Source organism: Pleurodeles waltl, chromosome 1_2, assembly GCF_031143425.1.
Source record: "Pleurodeles waltl isolate 20211129_DDA chromosome 1_2, aPleWal1.hap1.20221129, whole genome shotgun sequence".
NCBI lineage: Eukaryota > Metazoa > Chordata > Amphibia > Caudata > Salamandridae > Pleurodeles > Pleurodeles waltl.
The window spans coordinates 884,538,973-884,558,670 of NC_090437.1; the positions used below are offsets into that span (position 1 = coordinate 884,538,973).

Here is a 19,698-nt window from a genome sequence, read left to right on the forward strand (position 1 = left end):
CTGTCATCGGCACGTCGGCGAGGACTTCTTATTGCCTGTATGACGTCAGACGGCGTCGCGTGGGCTAGAGTGACGTCCTCGTCGACGTGCAGAGACTAGTAAGAAGATTTCCGTCAAATGCTGGCGCCATGGGAGTATTCATCAGGTGAGGAATCCACAGGTAGTTGTATCCATCAGAAAACACAATTTAAAAATGGAAATCTCTGGACAAATTTATTTTTACGGAGGTATATCGGGGGGGGGGGGGCAGGATTATAAAGGCTACCCAGAAGGTATCTAGAATTGCCAATAAGAAAGATTCCATATACCTGAACTAAAAATGCAGACAGTAATTATTCAAAAGAAACTGAACGACTACTTGTTAAGTCTACGGGTTCAGGGAGAATTGTTGGAATTAGGGAAGAATTTATAATGATTAGAAAAGTTGAAGTTACACATGGTTTAGAATCAAATCAGACAGTCGTATGAGGCTGAGCCAGTATTAAGTGTAGAAACAGTGCTAGTGAGCAGAGCCAATTGGGCTAGGACAAATGTGAGAGTAAAGCATCTACTGAGATAGGGTCAATATCTAAAGACTTCTTGTCTTAGACTGCAACTTTAACAGGAAATTAGACAGGCACTACTGACTGGTTGAGAGTAGGAGACAGACAGGAGGGAATACATTTTTTGCTTTTATTACAGTTAATTTTGTAATTGTGATTAGTGAACAATTTATATTAGATGGGAGAAGATGAGGGCCATGTGTTAATCTGCAAAAGGCTGCAGGGATTCCTTTTGTGATTTGATGTGTATTGCACCTGCACCTTTCATGGTGAACATACTGCATTTTACACAAACTAAGTGACATTGGGTCAGCTTGCTTCAGCCATCACGTCTTTTGTTGGGAACCTTTAACCATTAACATTCATCACTGTCAATCACATTTTGGATCAGCCACAGTAATATTTTAGTCTAACCTTCATTTAATTTGTATGTTTACATTTATCCTTCAGTTCACCGAAATAGACCAGTAGCGAGTTTACATTAGACAGTACATTCTCCCTTGCTATCTGCCCTTCACTTTAATTGGGCAGCAAGGAAGCCTGTGGGGCCCATAAAGAGTGGATGATGCCACAATCCATTGAACAAGGGCTGGTTTGTAGTTGTGGTTGGCAAAACAGACAATCACAGCAAGATGCCATTATGTTATTAGAGTGTGTCATGCCAACTATTATGCACACCAAAATCCTAAAAAAGTTTTTTTTTTAAATGCATGATCTGTGTGAACTGGTTTCTACCTCATTATGCTCTCACTCATCCTTTGCAGCTCACCACTTTACTGTTGACTCTATCCTAACCACTGAATGCAGAGCTGACAAGCACAGTGACCTCCTAGTAAAAGATGATTGCAGTTTGCACTGTCTTTAGCCCTAGTCTCTTCAACAACCAAGTATTCATTGTGACAGGAGGCATCACTAGTAAGGTCGTCACAGCTCTGTGCTCCACGTTAGTCATAGTACATATCGCCAATCGTCAAGTTGCCAGCCTACCCTACTACCACTCATCTCACACCCATTTAAGGCCACAAAGACACACAAGTTATTTTCACTGCAGGCACAAGAGTGAGTCCCCCAAAAAATGACTAATGCACATGTGGGTCTAAAGCAGGGAAAGCTAATAATCCAGACTCTGTGCTTTAACTCCATTTAGATTGAATACTCAGGGTTCTTTGCCCTGTAAAGCGCTGCTAATTGCTTTTCGTTGCGTACTTCTGTCTTGTATTACAACCGGTCAAAATGACGAGGTGAGCGACTTTAAAACATAATTTATACAAATAAATTAACTAACTGTGGCTCTGAGGCTTCTCTGTGTGAAACATATGTGGCTTTATAACCGCAACTATGGCGCTCCTGGATGCTGAGTATGTTACAGAAGCAGCTCTCTTGCTTAGGCATATAGCATAGTTGTTGTTCCTAGGCACTCGGTCACAAAATAGTGGCTCCATACCTGCAGACTCTGTTTGCTTTAACTGTATATTTGGGTTTCAATAATGTGTGCATTCAAAACGAGGTGCCCCATTAACAATGGCACAGGAATGCCAGCTGCCTTGTATTTGAAATAGGCACAATCATATTGGTGCCTATGGGCAAGTGCACATTTGAACTTGATATAACTTCCGTTTCTGGGCCCAACATGCTGTATCACTTTGCCAAGTACTGTTTATCTCTTGCATGATCCAAGGCAGGATCAGTGTGACTGGCTGAGAAAGTGACATACAAATCTGCTAGGCATGTGTGTAGAAAACTGTGTATTTTGCACGATTTCTGTTAATAATCAGGGCCCACCGAGTAGAAAGGTAGGTTGTTCAGTTTCAATGTAATACATTCAATGATATTTTGTTTCCAGGAGAGGAGTTCTTGCAAAGAATATAAGCTCAAAGCTAAGCTGTTTCTCATTTTCTATTTCATATGATAACTAACTAGTATTTTTTTTTTTATATATAGCACGTCATACAACACTTCTGTTTTTACATGCTGGAATTAAAAAGGGCTATTACCCACGTTATGGTAGTCAGAATACAAATTGCAAACCTACAGCAGTTATGCTACGTTTTCTACGGTTAAAACAACTTAAACATAGGATAGGCTTCTAGTTTACCGAAGAGACACACATACAAATATACTGTACATGGTTGATCCTTTCAGGCCATACTTCCGGACCTTACCCAGGCTTATTTGAATACTTTTTGCACCGCAACAAATATTTATCTGGATTTGGCAACGCTCAAGTGCAATGCTGACCCTAGTATGGCTCTATTACTGCATATTTTTGTGCAGTGCCTGACCTTAAGATGCTGCCCTGAAAGCTGCAATCACTCAAGGCTTCATGACAAGCATTTTATTCTTCCCGTCAGCCATATCAGAACATTCACCATTCTAACATGGCTGCTGTATTTTTGAGGCTTTGATCAGAGGCTTTCATTATGCTTGAAAAACGAGCTTTGGCTGTGTGTGTGTGTGTGTGTGTGTGTGTGTGGGGGGGGGGGGGGGGGGGGTGTCATTACAATCCCGATCACCCACTGCTCAACTGTGCCACTCCCTAGTCCACTCACTCCAACCACATAGTGTTCCTCTGCAATTGCCTCCATCATTGGTCCGTCTTGCTCTCTCCAGTATGGCTCCTCAGCCCCTCCTCCACCTCTGCTGGTACTCTTCAGTCTCTCCTACCTCTGGTGTCACTCTTTCTTTCGTTTGGCTTCCCAGTTATTGCCCTCTACCTTCAGTGATGTCCCTGGCCCCTGCATACATCTCTGGTGTAGTCTTCTCTCCCAGTGCTTACCTTATTCTCTCTCCTTCCATCCACAGTATATCTCTCTCTCCTGCAGTGACGCCTGTGTGGCTGTGGGGCCCATGCGTGGCTGTTGCAGGACATTCTTTTATGCTCCATGGCTTCCTCACAACATCACACAGAAATATTAAACCTACTGGTCTTGCCAATTCTTTTTTAAAGTTGTTTTGCCTTTCAGGGCAAAATAAAATGCTGAGCAGTGAGTCTCAATGTTTTTGTAGAAACACTATGGAACCTTCCTGTGCGTGGAAGTCACTCAAGATCATGGTTGCGATGAGTGAGCATGAGCCAAAGTCTAGAATACGACAATGTAAGGATATATACTTCAGTGGTTGTAGGCTGGCAACACAGACATATGTAGATGCTTAAGGCACTAGAGTTTGAAAGAAAGTGTGTAGAGAAGGTATCTGTAGAATGATCTCGTGTGCCTATTTGGGTTTCTGCACACCAATATGAGTGGAAGATAATGTTTTATTTAAGTTGTGCAGAGCACAATCTATTGTGCAGTTCAGAAAGCACATGCGGATTACTGATTAATATGTTTTTAAGACCACACAAATATATATTATGGGTGTATATGCATTAAATTAAATACAAAAACACAGTACTGGTTAGGCACAACATAAGAAAAGTTTTGGGCACAGTGTGGGGTGAGCCGAGACAGATTTTGGAAGAAAAAAAAAAAAAAAATTGCCCACCAAAATATATGCTTTTATTAACATAGAAGTAGTTTTCCGATTATTGTGTTAGCACTTTACTTTATTTCCAAAGCATATTCAGATCATTGTTCAAATAAAGTGTTTTGATATAGCATGATATGCTTTTCAAAGGCAGAGCAACTAAGGATAATTAGGATTTTCAGTATGTCATGAACAGACTTGTGAAGGCACGTGATACCTTACAGAAACACTTCTCACTTTTGAAAGCATGCTATTGATACACAGCCAACACATTCAGAAACATGCAAGGTTTAGTTAACCCTGCAACTTGCGGAACAGAAATGCCCTGTGAAATGAGCATCAAAATAATGAGGCTATCTTGCACACAGAACAGATTACCAACGTATCTAGTTTATTATCTAAAAATAACTTGAAATATTCAGGTCCCCATGTCACCGTCTACTCGTTTCTACCCTCTTCCTTATCTTCCTGGCGAGTGTATATGTTCTTTAAAGTTGAAAATAGAAGAATGAGTAATTTTTTGAGTAATTGAAATCATCGCATTTTCTAATCAGTTCTAACTATTAGGCACATGGTACAACTCTCCACCACCCTGGAGTACATGTTACAAATCCATATCCTATTATGAATATGAACGAAGTGGAGTGTGAATCCGAATCAGGATTACTACTGGTGTAGTAATACAGCACTTTTATGTACACCTATTTCAACAAGTAAAGGGTGGCAACGTCTGTGAGTTCATATCACAAACATTCCATTTCTTTTGCAACTTGGAACAGGGGAAACGTGTGGTAGTATCACCCAGTACGAGATGTGTAACAGAGTGGTAATACAATTCTTGGTAAATACCCACTGTGCCCTATCCTTATTTATTAGGTTTGGTAATACCACCACAAATACTGCAGTCTGTGAAATGATGCTCTTAATATGCTAAAACTTTTTACAAAAGATATCTTAAAAGAAAAAGAAAAAATATATATATATCGACTGCGATGCACATTCTTTCAATTTGTTGGCAATAACTCTAAAAAAATGAGTTTGCTAGTTTCTGTCACAGCTTACCATTTTTCAAAACATCGAAGATCTCTTTGCATGTTTTATCATTGAAAATTTTGACTTCAAATCCGAAGTTAAGGAAACAGGTCCTGAGATTTGCAGCGTCTACATCTGTACCCGACCGAAAGCCCATTCCTAAAACAAAGAAAAAAAGACAATAATCCACAACACAGTTAGCCTGCAACTTACTTTTTTATTTTCTGTTCCGAGGTAGAAGAAGTAAGCAATGTTGAACATAGTGTGTGTGGAAGCAGGAGACTGAGTTAGAGAGGAAAGCACTGAAGTCTAAGTGTTACACTAAGAGACTAGGGAGGCTGTTACTAGAAGTAGCAAATAAAGTGCTCCTTAAAGTTGGGTTCTGCGCTGTGTTCTGAACTTTAAGAGATGAGAAAGACGTGATGGGCATTGTGTCATACCTTCAGGGCACAAACTGAGAAGGTTTGCTTCCAGAGCAGTGGTGGCAGCTGGAGCCCAAATGTAAATATGAACATAGTAATAGATAAGTAGCCGTCATTCAATACACTGAAATGACACTTCTATACCATAAATAAATATAACGTCCCTGTAACCTTTGTTTTTTTTCAATGAATTTCTAGGGTTTTTAAAATGTAGGGTAATATTTAATTACCATACATTAATCCAACCACACATGTGCATGGCTTTCGGCTATGTGCGACAGTTGGTCCCAAGGCCTAACCAGAGCCCCCGGCGGCCAACCCCCTGCATGCAACCAACTCTATGCTGTTGGTGTGTAAGTTGCTGTGTGAGTGTATGTATGGGTGTGCGACTGGGTGTATGGGGTTGTGCAAGATGGTGTGTGTGTGTGTGTGTGTGTGTGTGTGTCTGTGTCTGTGTCTGAGTGAGTGCCTACATGTGTGAGTGGCTGTCTGGGTCTGTGAGTGGTTTTGTGTGAGTGGGTGTATGAGTGGCTGTGTGGGTGTGTAAGTGGTTTTGTGGGTCGCTGAATGGTTGTGTGAGTGGCTGTAGGGGTGGGTGTGTGAGTGGGTGTGATAGTGGTTTTGTGGGTCTGTGAGTGTGAAAAGGTGCGTGTGTATTTTATTTATTTTTTAATTGGGTTTTGGATCCGCCGATTCATTGCAGATTTGCATGGGACAGCGCTGAGCGGCGCGAAGGATCCATGGATCCTTGTGCATCCCAAAAAATGAATCCCTGGGGTCAGGATACCGCTAGAGTGACCCCTTGTATCCTAAATTATTTTTACTCCCCCTTACCTTGGAAACCTTGTCGCAAATCACAAAATGGCGGCTGCAACTTTTCTCTCAGGTTGCCGCCAGCCAATCACAGCATTGCTCTTGGCGAAGTGGATCCACGTCTCTAGATAAACATTTTTTTCTTTAAAAACTCCAAAGCTACTCAACACAGTTACACCAAATTTCTGGATCAAGATTTAGCTTTCAGACAAATTTGGTGTAAACTCGTCCAGTGGGTCTGGCAACAGTCATATCTAAAATCTCTATCGGAAATTGCATGGGGAAAGGCGTTTTGGTCTCCCCCTGCCTTTTTTCTCAGCCTCCGCTTGACCAATCACCCCAAAACTTTCCAAACAGCAGCTGAAGTGAGTGGCAAACTAGTTTTGAACATTTTGTGGCGGTTTGTTAAACGGCGCCGAAGTTATAAGCAAAACAAAAAATGCTTTTCATATGCAAAGTAGGTCCTAACTAGAACTATAAACGCAACTAGCCCGAACAGTTATTTGTTCCTGTATTTGCTTTTAGGTGAGAGACCATCCTAGAGTAAGAATACAAACATGGCGCAGTATGCAATCTGATGGGCACTCTTTCCATATTCATTTAGTAATAAGCTTGCGCATCGCTGTGCATTGAAGAAGGACAGTTTCTTTTGATAGTTCATTCGTTTTATTTTTAGTTTACCTCTGCCATGGGAATGCAACATCTGAACATATATTTGTAGTTGTGAATGCACATTTTTCAGTAAATGTGCAGGCATTAAAATAAGCATAGTAATGTAAATGTACATTCACTGAAGACAATGTACATTTAATAGGGCTTGGTTCCAGGTATTTGTAGTTAAAGTGGCAGTTGTATTAGCTTATTAACAAATATTTCACAGTCTTTACTGCTTATAGATTTAACTAATGGAGTATCATCACAAATCCAGATGCTACAATACTGCACAAAACATAATGAGCATCTTGCTGTCGCTGGAAGGCCAAATTAAGTGGCTATCCATGGTGTGGCTCTATGCTCAAAAGCGAAGAGTCGTGCACTCTTGATGAGAAGCAAAAACTGATGTGTTTGTAAAATGATAATGGAATGACAAATACAGGTAAAGCAGGCATTGATAGCCCATGCCTAGTACCCATGCAACATGGAAACAGGCCATGCTCTGCTAGTATTGAAAGGATGGGCACTGATCACTGCAAAAGGGCACAGCCTAAGGTAATGCTATGTACAATACAGAACACTGTGTAGAACAGATGGCATCTCTAAAACAATGCTGGTACTACAGGCATAGATACTAGGCACAAGGTATGACAAGCCTAATTCTATGCACAGTAATTTCAGGGCCTGACAAAAGGCCATGCCCTGCGGCACCAAAAGCATGAATGTTAGGCAAGGACAAAACCATATGGGGTACATAGAATGGCTCAAGACCCTCCAAGAATTCAAACTCGATAAGTTGTGGTGTGGGCGATCCATTTCATTAAACAGTCTTTGAAGTGCACTGAAACACATTTTTAAAAGGACATCACCATTCTCTACTAAGATCACATCTAAACTTATGGAAGGTGCATAAGAAAGACTGCATCTGCTGTAATGTGTTTATGCTAATTTGTTGTCACATGTCAAGTACACTCACATTCTCCGAAAGGCTTTTGACTGCAACTACCAATGAGGCAACATGGTAAACACCAGGACTCTAAAACAGTTTACTTCCCTTCTTGAGTGGTAATGGTCAGGAAACACATTAAGGCAATTTATGAACTTTGCAAGCACTAGCTAAAAGAAAACAAAATGTACTCAAACAAGGAAGTAAGTGAATCTGATACAACACACCTTTGCCCATATGCAATCCGGGGACTGATGCCACATGTATCAATCTTTCTTTATTACCATTTATATGCGACAGTATGTTCAAATAAACTTATCAAAGCACTTGATATAGCAATTTAAAATACTCAAATGGTAAAAAGTGATTTAAAAAATCCTTATATTGGTTAACAGTTTCGTAAAACTATAGCTAGTCGGTGGCCAAGGAGTGAGCGCTCTGCGATCATCTTCTCACAAACCAGGCTCCCATGATATAGCTTGCCATAGGCTTGTAAATAGCTCGATACTCTGATCTGGCACCAAATGCTTCTATATGGGTTGTAATCGAAAAATGTTTAAACAATGGTGTGAGCCAGGTAGTGTGTAGTGTAGTGTGTAGATCTTTAGATTTTGTGCAAAGGAGAATACAGTGCATTACTGCCTCCTGACCAACCGTTTTGCAATTACAAAGACTGGAGTCAACATGATTGGCGGCACATCTGCCAAAGTATGATTTAACAGGTAAAATGCCTAGGCGAAATATTAAATATAAAGTCTGGCGTGCGTGAGGGTTGATGTCTTTCAATAATTTTTCCATATCCAGAGTAAGCTTTGTGTGCAAATAATTACGAGTCAGCATGGACGTGCGTGCAAAATCGATGCATGCCTTAAGTTTTGTATTTAAAAATGTTTCTTTGATCACAGCAGCCCAAAAATATGTGAGACCATGTCCCTTCAAGCATTTTCTTACAAAGTTTGACCAAGGATTAAGATGGATTCTTCCTGTGGCTGACACTTCGAATAATGTTCTCAAATATCATTCCCCATGATGACTGTGACTTAAACAGAGCCAATAGAGATGGGGACCATGTCCAATTCCAGATATAACAAGCATTTTCAATGCAACGGGTCTCGCATTTGCTCGAGTTACAGATATTAGCGTTGTAAAGAAAAAAAATGCAGCGCGATTGCGCTAGGTAAAATGCAGCACGTTTGCGCTGAGTGGAAAATAAACAGATGAAGTAGTCCGGACTCCAGGCTGAAAACATCAAGCCTCGTATGTTTTCAGTAGTTTACCGGTGCTGTGTAGGTGGGCTAAACACCGGAAAAGGCATGACGTATGCATGCCTTTCACAAATGAAAGCAAGCGGATTTTAAAAGGCAAGCCCACGAACCAATGTAAGTGACTGACGTGACATGGGTGTGGTTTGAAGCCCAAAGAGAGATTACAGAATGGACGGAGCGCTTTGCGCACGCCCAAAAAGAGGAATAGTGGTGTACCACGGCTCAGGTGTAACAGCGATCTCAGGAAGGAGTTTTCTATCTTTTGGAAGTGCTTGCAGCTACCATTGCCCCATAATTCTTCACCGTGGATTGCTGATGCCACTGCTTTTTGTCTATATACTTGGAGAGGGATGCTCAATGAATCACAACCCAATCCTGTGCTCGACACTCAATATGGTGTTGGCGGATGCAACAGAGTAGTAGCTGCCTTATCTACGTGATCTCGCCAGGACAATTTGCTAATACCAGAAATCCCACAGGTAGCCGTATTTATCAACAGATTTGAGTACTTGACTATCCATTCTTGGTGATTTTATCTAAGGTAGGGATGTCCTCATATTTTTGCCTTTTATGGGCTGATGTGAAGATCTTTAAGATGACAGTAACTTTTAAAGCTGTCTTTGCAGTTCACTCTGTGTACAGGATAGTATTACAGCGTCGTCTGTGAACAGGAGGATAAGTACCTTTTTTATTACACAGCTTCAGCTGCATGTAGAACGCACCAACACTTATTTTCAGATATGCTGGCGCATCACACTTTGGTATACTTCAGTACAATGGGTATACCAAGACAAGGGCCCTATGCTGCATCCGACTGATGAGCCCATACAAGGGTAAAACCGGTCTTGGGTTCCTTGTATTCCGGTTCAGAGAAGAGCTGTTTTTGCAGTTCGGCCTGCACCGTTCCTATTGGGGCAGGTTCAAGGCTGATTTGATTACAGCTGGGTTGAATTTGAGGTGGCATTGTGGGCAAAATCAAGTATGGTCTGGAATACGGCCCCAAGTAATTACTAGTAGTTAAGATTAATTGGAGCATCTCACCCATCACTTTTTTTTAAATACATCTTAAGCATTTGTCAGAACCTCTTGGTCATGGAAACAACACATTTTTTAACTATTTCCACACAGCTACACTTCTCGGAGTGTGTACAGCACTCCTGGGACATGTGCACATGTTGCACATATGCTTGCCTTTTGTATCTATTTAATAGCATAAAGAATATCTGGAGAATGTTAGAACAATTTAAGCATTTTCGTCTCCATGTAATATCTTTGTGGGCGTCAGTTTGCCATCTGTGGAACTGCAGACTTTTGTTTTCAGGTAGTGTCCCTTAGGAGATCTGCTGCGTATTAATAGAATTCTAGTACTTTATTTCCATGCATTCTTTGATTTGTCATATGATAGTGGTCAGTAAAACTACAGCTTTCCAAACAATGTAATTTCTGGGAGGGTATATTATGGCTTATGTATACACATGGCAGCCAGTCACAATTTCTTCAGCAATGCAGAGCTAGGTCTGGACACAGGGCTGGCCTCAAGCCTGCTCCTAGCCTCACTGCCTTCAGGTCTCTTTTAACTATTATTTCCAATGTGTTGATCACAAAGTACCTTAGTTGATACAAGATGACACCTACATTGCTTTTGTCTTTTGCGGGGCCAATGTGAATTTATGAGATACACAGTTGTCCATCCAAATCCAGGATATGTATGTATGTGTGGCTGAAATGCAACGGTCATTCCTTTTTGTACATTTTCACTTTTGTATGATGGCGAAAATCAGTAAAACGTAGTTGTGGTTTACACTGCTTGCTCTGCCATCTCTCCTTATGTACGTCTGATTGATGTGGAGGTGAAAGAAGCAGATAAGATTTTATTTTTAATTTGAGGGCTGGATCTACCCTTCCAGGACCCTCCACATCATCAGTGGGAGAGGGACTATCACTAGTTATCTCTAACACACCCATCCACAAGATCTGTGAATAACCACTGACCTCTTCCATTACTATTGTATCTACAGTCAAAACAAAGTATTTCTGACACAGCGAGCTAGTCAAATGGCCTGGAATTGTGGATGCATCAAGAATCCATTAAAAGGCTCAATCAAATAGCCACAAAGTTATAAGTAAACAGAAAATTCCCTTTTCTGTAAGTTTGAACTCAACAACAGTAGAGTTACCATCACTCAACTGTTATTAATATAAAATATCTAGATATAAGGATGTGCTTGTGTGTACAGGCTACCACCCTGGTTGATTGAGTTAATTACGATTGCATCAAGCCATTTATTAAGTGTCTACAGCTTATAGCCACAATAACTGAGGTTTAAAGATGTACAACTGGAACCAGAACTGCACCTTGGGATGAATGAAAGCTTTGAAGCAATGCAATCAGAGATGAAGCGAAAAGAAAAATCACAGACATCTGTTGTAGTAAGGCTTTAAGAATCAGTATAAGAATTAAATAAGGCATTGGTGATGAGAACATGCTGGAGTGGACTAGAAAAGATTAAGAGCTAACCACAGTGCAAAGGGAAAACAATCCCTGATTGAGTATAAGGAAATGCCTCTTTTAGCATTTTCACCCAGAAGGTTTTCGACTGATGCTGCTGGTTTTGAGACTCTGGGAGTGTACTGAGGCTTACCAGCCAGGCCTCAATGCTGGTGTCCCTGACCCTAAAGTGTCCCTGACCCTAAAGTGTGTGTCGAATAGGCTGTACCCAATTGGAAAAGGCTAGCTTGCCAGTAAGTCCTTAGAATATGGCACACTGGTACCCATGGCATGCATGTTAGTGGGGTACTCCAGGGCTTGCAGTACTGGTTGTGCCACCATGGAGGTCCCCTAGAACAGCAGAGCAGTCGAGTACTGCTAGCCCAACTTTGTGATTAAAAGCAATGGCAAAGCCACTACTTCCACTGTACATCTGTGTAAGTCACCCCTCTGACAAGCCTGCTGATTCCTAAGGCAGGGTACAACATATGACAGTGGCAGGACATGTAGTTTAAATGTCCTGACAAACACACAAAAACACAGTTTTTTTTTTTTTTTACTGTGGAAAGACTTGGTCACCCAATTGGTGAGTATAGAATTACACGCTAACCCCCTCAGCTGTGCTAACTCCTGAAGAAAGAGACCAAAGTGGGCACTCCAAGGTATCAAACAAATTGTTACATTAAGACCGACTTGTATCTCAAGTCAAAACTAATGTAACTTGTTGCACTGTGCAGCTTTTCCAAAGTTGCCACTCTGTTGCCTTTAAAACTCTTGTGCCTTTCCGGGCACACATGGAGCCTATTCCATGGGACAGCTTTCTGCCGTCCTGGAGAGACATGCCAATGACTCAGGAAGGAGAACAATAAAGGGCTGCAGGGCAGGGAGCTGTTACCTCTCCCTTGCCAGAAGTTACTTAAATGTTAGTCCCAAATGGCAGGCTTCACAGGGGAAACAGCCTTTGAAGGGCAGATGTGTCACCCTAGGAAGGATGGCTACCCCATTTGTTTAGGTAGATAGGCTAGCACAGGGAATATAGAAGGGAAACCACTTGCCAAACCGTTCTCCCAGGAGCATGTTAGCCCTGGGGTAGCCACACCCCAGGAGGGGGCTAGAGAGGTTCGAAACCGAGAGAGGCGTCTCACCATCTTGAGGCATCCCAACTTGAACTTCTTGACTCACCTTGCACCAGGTGGGAGGGAACGTGGTAGCCCACTGGCTAACAACTGCATTCTGCTCGGAGGGCATTTTCTGAGATTAAGAAGAGCACCCCTGGCACCCAGACCTCAACCAACTTGGAAGAACCATCGAAGAAGGACTGCCCTGCTGCACCAAAGGACCAGCAAAGAGAGGATGCACTGTTGAACATGCACCTGCTGTATCTGGTGGGAAGTGGAGAGAGGGACTGTGTCTGCCATGCCCTGCTTAAGGGGAAGCTGTCTCCAGAGCCAGTCAAGCCAAGAGAGCTCCATGGGCCAGATGATTGGCCTTCTGTTCGTAGCACAGGGACACAACAGCTGTAAAAGACTGCTGGGGCAAGTTGGTAGCCCAAAGTCTTCAAGTCACTACCACCACCGCCTGGCAGCACCAAGGACCAAGACAAGATGCACAAAGTTGAACCTGAGTTCGCTGAGCCTGGGAGTACTGTCGGAGAGTTGCTGGGATACTCAGAAGGCAAATTATTGTCCTACGAAGGATTAGCCTGTGATTGCAACATTGGCGACTCGTCGTCCAGTGGTGACTGGACTTCGCTAGACCAAATAGGGCCTTGTGGACGTCTACCCTACAAACAGGAGCCCTACACTATTTTCGTGGACCAAAGGGCACCTGCTGGAAGACCCCCCCATCAATGCCGTCACATCTGCAGCATCCTTCATCCCTTGCATCAGGAACACTCCCTTAGGATTCTACTGCAAATCCGAAGTGCATGAAACTGCTTGAAGGCTGGTTTACTGTAAAGGTATCTGTTACTAAGGACCTTACTTGTCCCCTTTACTAGCTCCCTGTTGGAATTGGTTGCCCTAAGTATGTGTACCTTACTGCATTGACACTTACCCAAGATTTCCTTGGGAATGTTTGTCAAATCCGCTGAATTTGCCAAGGTTTGTTTGCGGCTGACTGAAATTCCTTTCATTTATCAGTTTTTGCAAAATCTATATCTCCAGAACCTTCTGGTGGATCTTTTTCATTCTAGTGTCCAAATTCTCATAAAAATACACTCCATTTTTTTAAATTGGGGTCAGATTTCTTAAGTGTCGAGTTGATTCCTTCTTCAGTTGTTACGGTGCTGTTTAAATGCTTTATACTTGTTCCTCTGTGTAAGCCTTGCCGCTCAGTGCCATCGCTACCCAGGATTGAGCAGAGGGTTTGTCGGGCAAACCCTAAGAGTCCTAACAGGATTAGTATGTGTATTACACTGTGAGGTTGCACAACCACACCATATAATACACCCTATTTCCTCACAATAAGGAAATGGAAAACATATACAAATATATGTATTTATTGACAGCTTCCATCACTCTGGAATGTATGTGTAGGCGCTGTACACAGAGAACAATATATTACGTGTGACAGTAATCATAACACCACTTAAATAGATGACCTGGCTCAAACAAGTATCATGGAGGAGGAATTCGTTTTGAAGAAAAGAAATAGTGGTTTTCATCTAAATAAGACAGCAAGGGAACCTAAGTGTATAACAGGTACGATCAGCATTGAGGACAATGACGCATTAGAAGAAACAGTTTGAAAAGATTCGTTTTTAGCTGTTTCTTTACGGCAGTAAGGCTAGGTTTTAGCCTTACATTGCTCATAATGAGTTCTAGAAGGTGGAATTTGCGCCAAACAATGAATGATGTTCAGCATGTGATGTTCTGAAACAAAGGTATTTCAAGAGTAGTGTATTCCTATTATTACATAGTTATTTTACCCCTGGAGAGTTTGAGCAAGTCAAGTGAGGTCGGACTGCACATTAAGATGCAATGCTTTGTACATGAGGCATCCCAACTTGAACTTCTTGACTCACCTTACAGCCAGTGAAGAGGGGAAAGGAGAGGTATATATAGTATGATTGTATTTTCCCCGACGACAAAACTCTTGCAAAACATTGGAGCAGGCCTTCAAAGGATTAAGTGAGGATTAAGGCAGACCTGCTAGGACAGAATTACTAAAGTCGAGCTGTGTGCATCAACCTTCAGTTGGTCAGATATAAACATCTCTGAAAGTTAAAGTTTTTGTGAAATCTAGAGAGACTACTGCGGAAGAAAGGGAAGGCGGGAAGCCGGACGTTGACAGCTCTTTGAATAGATTGGGATCACAATTGTTCAAGTTTCAAGGAGAATAAAACAAACAGTCTTTTTGGGGTGTACTTTAAGTTGTTGGGCAACCACCCTTGTAGCTTGATGAGAAATGTATGCAGCATGGTGATGATTTCTATCAAGGTGTTTTTTATGTGGATTTGCAGATCATCAGTAGACTGATGAAGCAAGAGTTTGGTACCTTAACGGACTCAAGATAAAGACTGAAAAGCAATGGTGCAAGTATGGAACCTTCAGGCATGCCACAAACAACTGTGGATAAGGTTGAAGTGTGATTTATTTTCTTTACTTTACAATTTGGGATAGATTAGAGCGGTAGGAGACAAACCAGTTCAACACTTAGCTCAAAGGCTCATGCGATGCTCGAGAGCTTATAATAGCCACCTATGATCCTCAGTAGTACAAGTAGCTGTAAGATCCAAGAGAAAGAGAAAGCACAAATACCCATCATTCGGTGAACATTGTCGGGATTTTGAAAGTGGCTGTCTCAGTACTGTAACCTGTATGGAAACCTGACTATTAGTTTAATAACAAGTGTTTGGAGCCGACATAATCTATCAACTGCAGGAATAAATATCTTTCAATAGCCATGTCAAGCCATGGCACATTGAGAACAGGTTTGAAGTTAGAAAGGAGATTTGGTAATAAGTTAGGCATCTTTGAGGATGGATTATTTTACACATTTAAAGAGTTTAGGGAACCCACCCTGTGACAGCGACGTTGATTAATTCATGCATTTCTTCTGTGAATATGTGGAAATTGTCTTTGATAATGTTTGCCAGTTTTCAGTTCCGATGGCTGGGGTGTCTTGCGATTCCATATGAAGGCATTTAAGTTTACTGGTTTAAAGCAGTCACAGGAGGTGGTCGTTTTGGGGCCTGGTAGTTCCTTAGAACAGATACATGTAATAACACATTATAGCAAGGCAAGAGATGATAAAACTCGCAAATAAATGCATTATGTATGGAAAACAATCGAAAAGACAGTCACTGGTACGGTAGGCTTTATGATTTCTGTTTTTTTTCTCCTGCAGTATTAAGATAAATAGTAGAGTAGAAGAAATATTGCAGTCAGAGCAGGAATTAGCTGTAAAGGGGCATCTACTACATTCATCCACATAAAATGGACAGCCGTAGCTCAAATGGGATAGGCAAGGAAACAAGGTTTTCAACCTTTTTGGGTGACTCATAATATTCCAAAAAGGTAGGGACTCAATGCAGAAACTGTATTGGCAAACTATCATTACCAGAATGTACCCTAAGATAATGTTTATAAACCATACTGGAGCAACAGTACAACACAATGTAAAATGTAATGCAAATAATCTGCAGCTTACCTGTTGAAGGAAGAAAGTTCTTATTATTTATAATGTAACATAAGCTCTTTTCTGGGAAATCCATTTTATACTGGAATGAATGAATGTCATCCGGCTTCGCATCAACTTCCATTGATTGACTACTCTGTGAACATTTTCCTCTGGAAAAAAAAATACATTGCTTGTCATAGCTGCTTAAGCTTTAAGATAAGGAGATTTTCTTAACATGATTTCACCTACCCATTTGGAAGAAGAGCTGATTTTTTTTGCTTAAAAATTGATGGATTGTTCTTTTTATGTAATTGCCTCAGAGGTGAAGCTTGGAAGTGCACATAAACATTTGATATAAGCATTGGCAATGCCGGGAGGTCTGGCTTGTAAGGGAATGTTGTACAGTAATGTGAGGCATAACAAATAAAAAGCATGGAAATAGATGTCTGGAATATTGGAGGAGGTTAAAAGGCCAGGTGATAGTTGCACCGTCACGCCAGACCTAGAAATTTTATTGACCGCCCTCCTCCCATCTGTCCTGCTGCTAGAGAAAAACAACTTAAATTATCTAGGTACCGAAGACAAGTTAAGAGCATTCCAATGTCACGTGTCATCACCCCTGTTCACGCTCACACAGCTGCATAAATAAACAAAATGATCAAAGGTTCTGGAGGGCAAGTACTTTTTTGTGGCAGCACACAATTTCGCCAGACCAAAAGAGGCCCACCTGGCTCCCAACATGAGGGCGAACCAAAGCCTCTCTCTAGTGATGCTCACATAATTGACTGGCAACAGCTGCGCTGCCAAGCCAGATCACAAAAAGGGGACCCAAGTTTAACTTGGGTGTGCCAAAAATAGAGTATGGAATTGTCCAGATCCTGAATAAGAGAACATGGATCTGCACTGAAGATGAACTTACTTCCACAAATCTACCAGTATGGCAGGGTTTTTCACTATCAGAAATCTGGGATTAAAGGTGAGAAATGTGCAGTGTCAGGGCAGGAGAGCAGCCAGGGGAGTGTCCATGTGGTGTATCCACAAACATTTTTCCTTAGTATTTGCGCTCATGAAACATCTGGAATTGTACTATAAAAATAAAGTTGGAGCAAATGGTCCAGGAAGAGAATGAAAGGATAGCATCCCCAAAATGCCTGAGCCTGTTGAGGAAAACAAAGTTACTTACATATACAAATGGTACTTTACCACAATCATTCATAGATTTATATTTTAAATCATACCATGTCATCAAACAGTTCCATTGAACTTACAAAGGGCAGTCAACATCATTAATATGCACGCATAGTAATACAGAAGAGTCAATTTAGAAGCACATTCACCTAACTGTAACTGCCCAAATCTGCGACCAAAGAGGTGAATGTGCTTTAGCTGCTTCTCCTATTAGAGCTCCCGCTAGCTTAGAGTACAATGCATTAAGATGTGTAAGTAGAGTATAGTTGAGTCTCAAACGGGGTAGTAGCAGGTGTTAAATGTGCATCTATGCAAGGTTCCTAGTGCCCTTTTGTGCTCCAGCTTTGGATCTTTCATAGAGCCACATGATTTAAATCAGATTAGGAAGGCAGGAAATGCTTATTTTATTTTAACAGGTTGTGCAACACTGCTTGGCCCACCCTTACTTCAGTTCTGACTGTCATATTGAAGCATTAACCTCTTGAGGGCCACGGACGTAATGGTTACGTCCATGGCTGCGCCTCTTGGGCGCCATGGACGTAACCATTACGTCCGATTACCGGCCTTCGGGGGAAGCGCTAGCGTTCCCCCAGAGGGCCACCCCCCCCCAGGTCAGGGCTGGAAAGGGAATCGCTTCCCCTTCCACCCCCTGACCCCCCCCCCCCCAGCGACGTCAGATGACATCACTGCGCAAGAGCGAGCTGACCTCATCAGAGGTCACCTCCCATCGTGCTGCAAGCGGAAGAGAAATGCACAGTGTGTAAAAAAATACATCTATTTGAGAAATGCCCTGTAATTGACTTGCTAGTATGGGAACCCCGGAATTCAGAGATGTGCAAATAACCACTGCTTCTCATCACCTTATCCTGTACCCATTGTGGAAATAGAAAGGTTTTTTTTATACCTATTTTTCACTTTTTATATTTCAGCAAATTAATTGCTAACTATCGGTATAGAATTAAACCCATTGCAAGGTGCAGCTCATTTATTGGCTCTGGGTACCTAGGGTTCTTGATGAACCTACAAGCCCTATATATCCCCGCAACGAGAAGAGTCCAGCAGACGCAACGGTATATTGCTTTAAAAAAAAATAAAACGTGGAGAAAAATTCCTGTTTTTTTCACCTCAATTTCAATTTATTTTTATTTCAGCTGTTATTTTCTGCAGGAAACACTTGTAGGATCTACACAAATTACCCCTTGCTGAATTCAGAATTTTGTCTACTTTAAGTGGAAGGGGGCTGAAGCACAAAAAATAGTAAAAATGGGTTATGTCCATGTAAAATGCCAAAATTGTGTTGAAAAGGGGGGTTAATGATTGGTGTACCTCTGGCAGCTCGTCCACGTGGGTGCCCTGCAAATGTCCATGAGCACAACTAGGGTCAGAATGGGGCAGGAAATAGATCTGGGCATGAAAATAAATGTGAGCCCCCTTCAGCCAATCAGACAGCTAAAACAGCGGCCACATTTGCAAATCAGGGCATCAAAATTAACTTGTAAAAACACCCTATACAAATATTTTGCAGGGTATTGGAGAGTGCATGCATTTGTGATTGCTGCAGGCAATGTTTGTGGTAATAACAGGGAAATCAACATAAATAATGGCCCAGCAGACCATGAAAGATGACAACAAACAGCCACAAAAACAGCACACACACTGACCTGTCAAAACAGCCATTACGGCACTATCAGACTGCTCTATAAGCCAGTCCCATCCCAAGCAGAACTCCTGCCTACAGTGCCACTGCTGCTTACGTGGTTCTTGTGTAGTGCATTTTTACCATGTCAAAGTGGGTGATTACTTTCAACAAGACAAAAAGGAAATGAAGGACGAGAGGTGGCTGGGCAAGCTGGGATGCAGAGAGGATGCTTCACTTACAGGATCCAGTTTTGCTCTCTTTTCGAGGCTAGATACGGTGACATATGGCACCGTTTTGCCTGCAGGGTGGCAATAAAGGAGACAGAAGTGAGGGGGCACCTTTCTGATTGACTCGGAGTGTTGACCCACTAACGCTTGTATTCCGCAGGCATCTGGGCCATACGGTCTTGCAGCGAAGATTCCATGACGACCCCCAGGCTGCTGTAGTGAACAGTGCATCGCCATGGCAGACACAACAGTTTGTGGACGAGGTTGCAGAGCTGCAGGTCTTCACACAACCTTTGAAGATGAGATACATAGGTGCAGATTGTGTTATTTAAGTTATTCCCACAGAACACAGGGATCATAGGTCTTGATCACGGATGCATGCCCAATGTGACAG

At 41.9% G+C, this 19,698-nt stretch overlaps 1 protein-coding gene across 3 annotated transcripts in view; it reads right to left on the minus strand.

The window, feature by feature from the left end:
* The window catches only part of CASP3 (caspase 3), a 154,572-nt gene that overhangs the window by 83,514 nt on the left and 51,360 nt on the right, over positions 1-19,698 (minus strand). For all 3 annotated transcript variants that reach the window (XM_069199492.1, XM_069199487.1, XM_069199500.1), the window contains exons 3-4: positions 16,281-16,420; positions 5,070-5,198 (exon numbers count right to left, since the gene is read on the minus strand). In XM_069199492.1, coding sequence (XP_069055593.1) covers positions 5,070-5,198; positions 16,281-16,420 — 269 coding nt within the window. The remainder of the gene's footprint in view (positions 1-5,069; positions 5,199-16,280; positions 16,421-19,698) is intronic.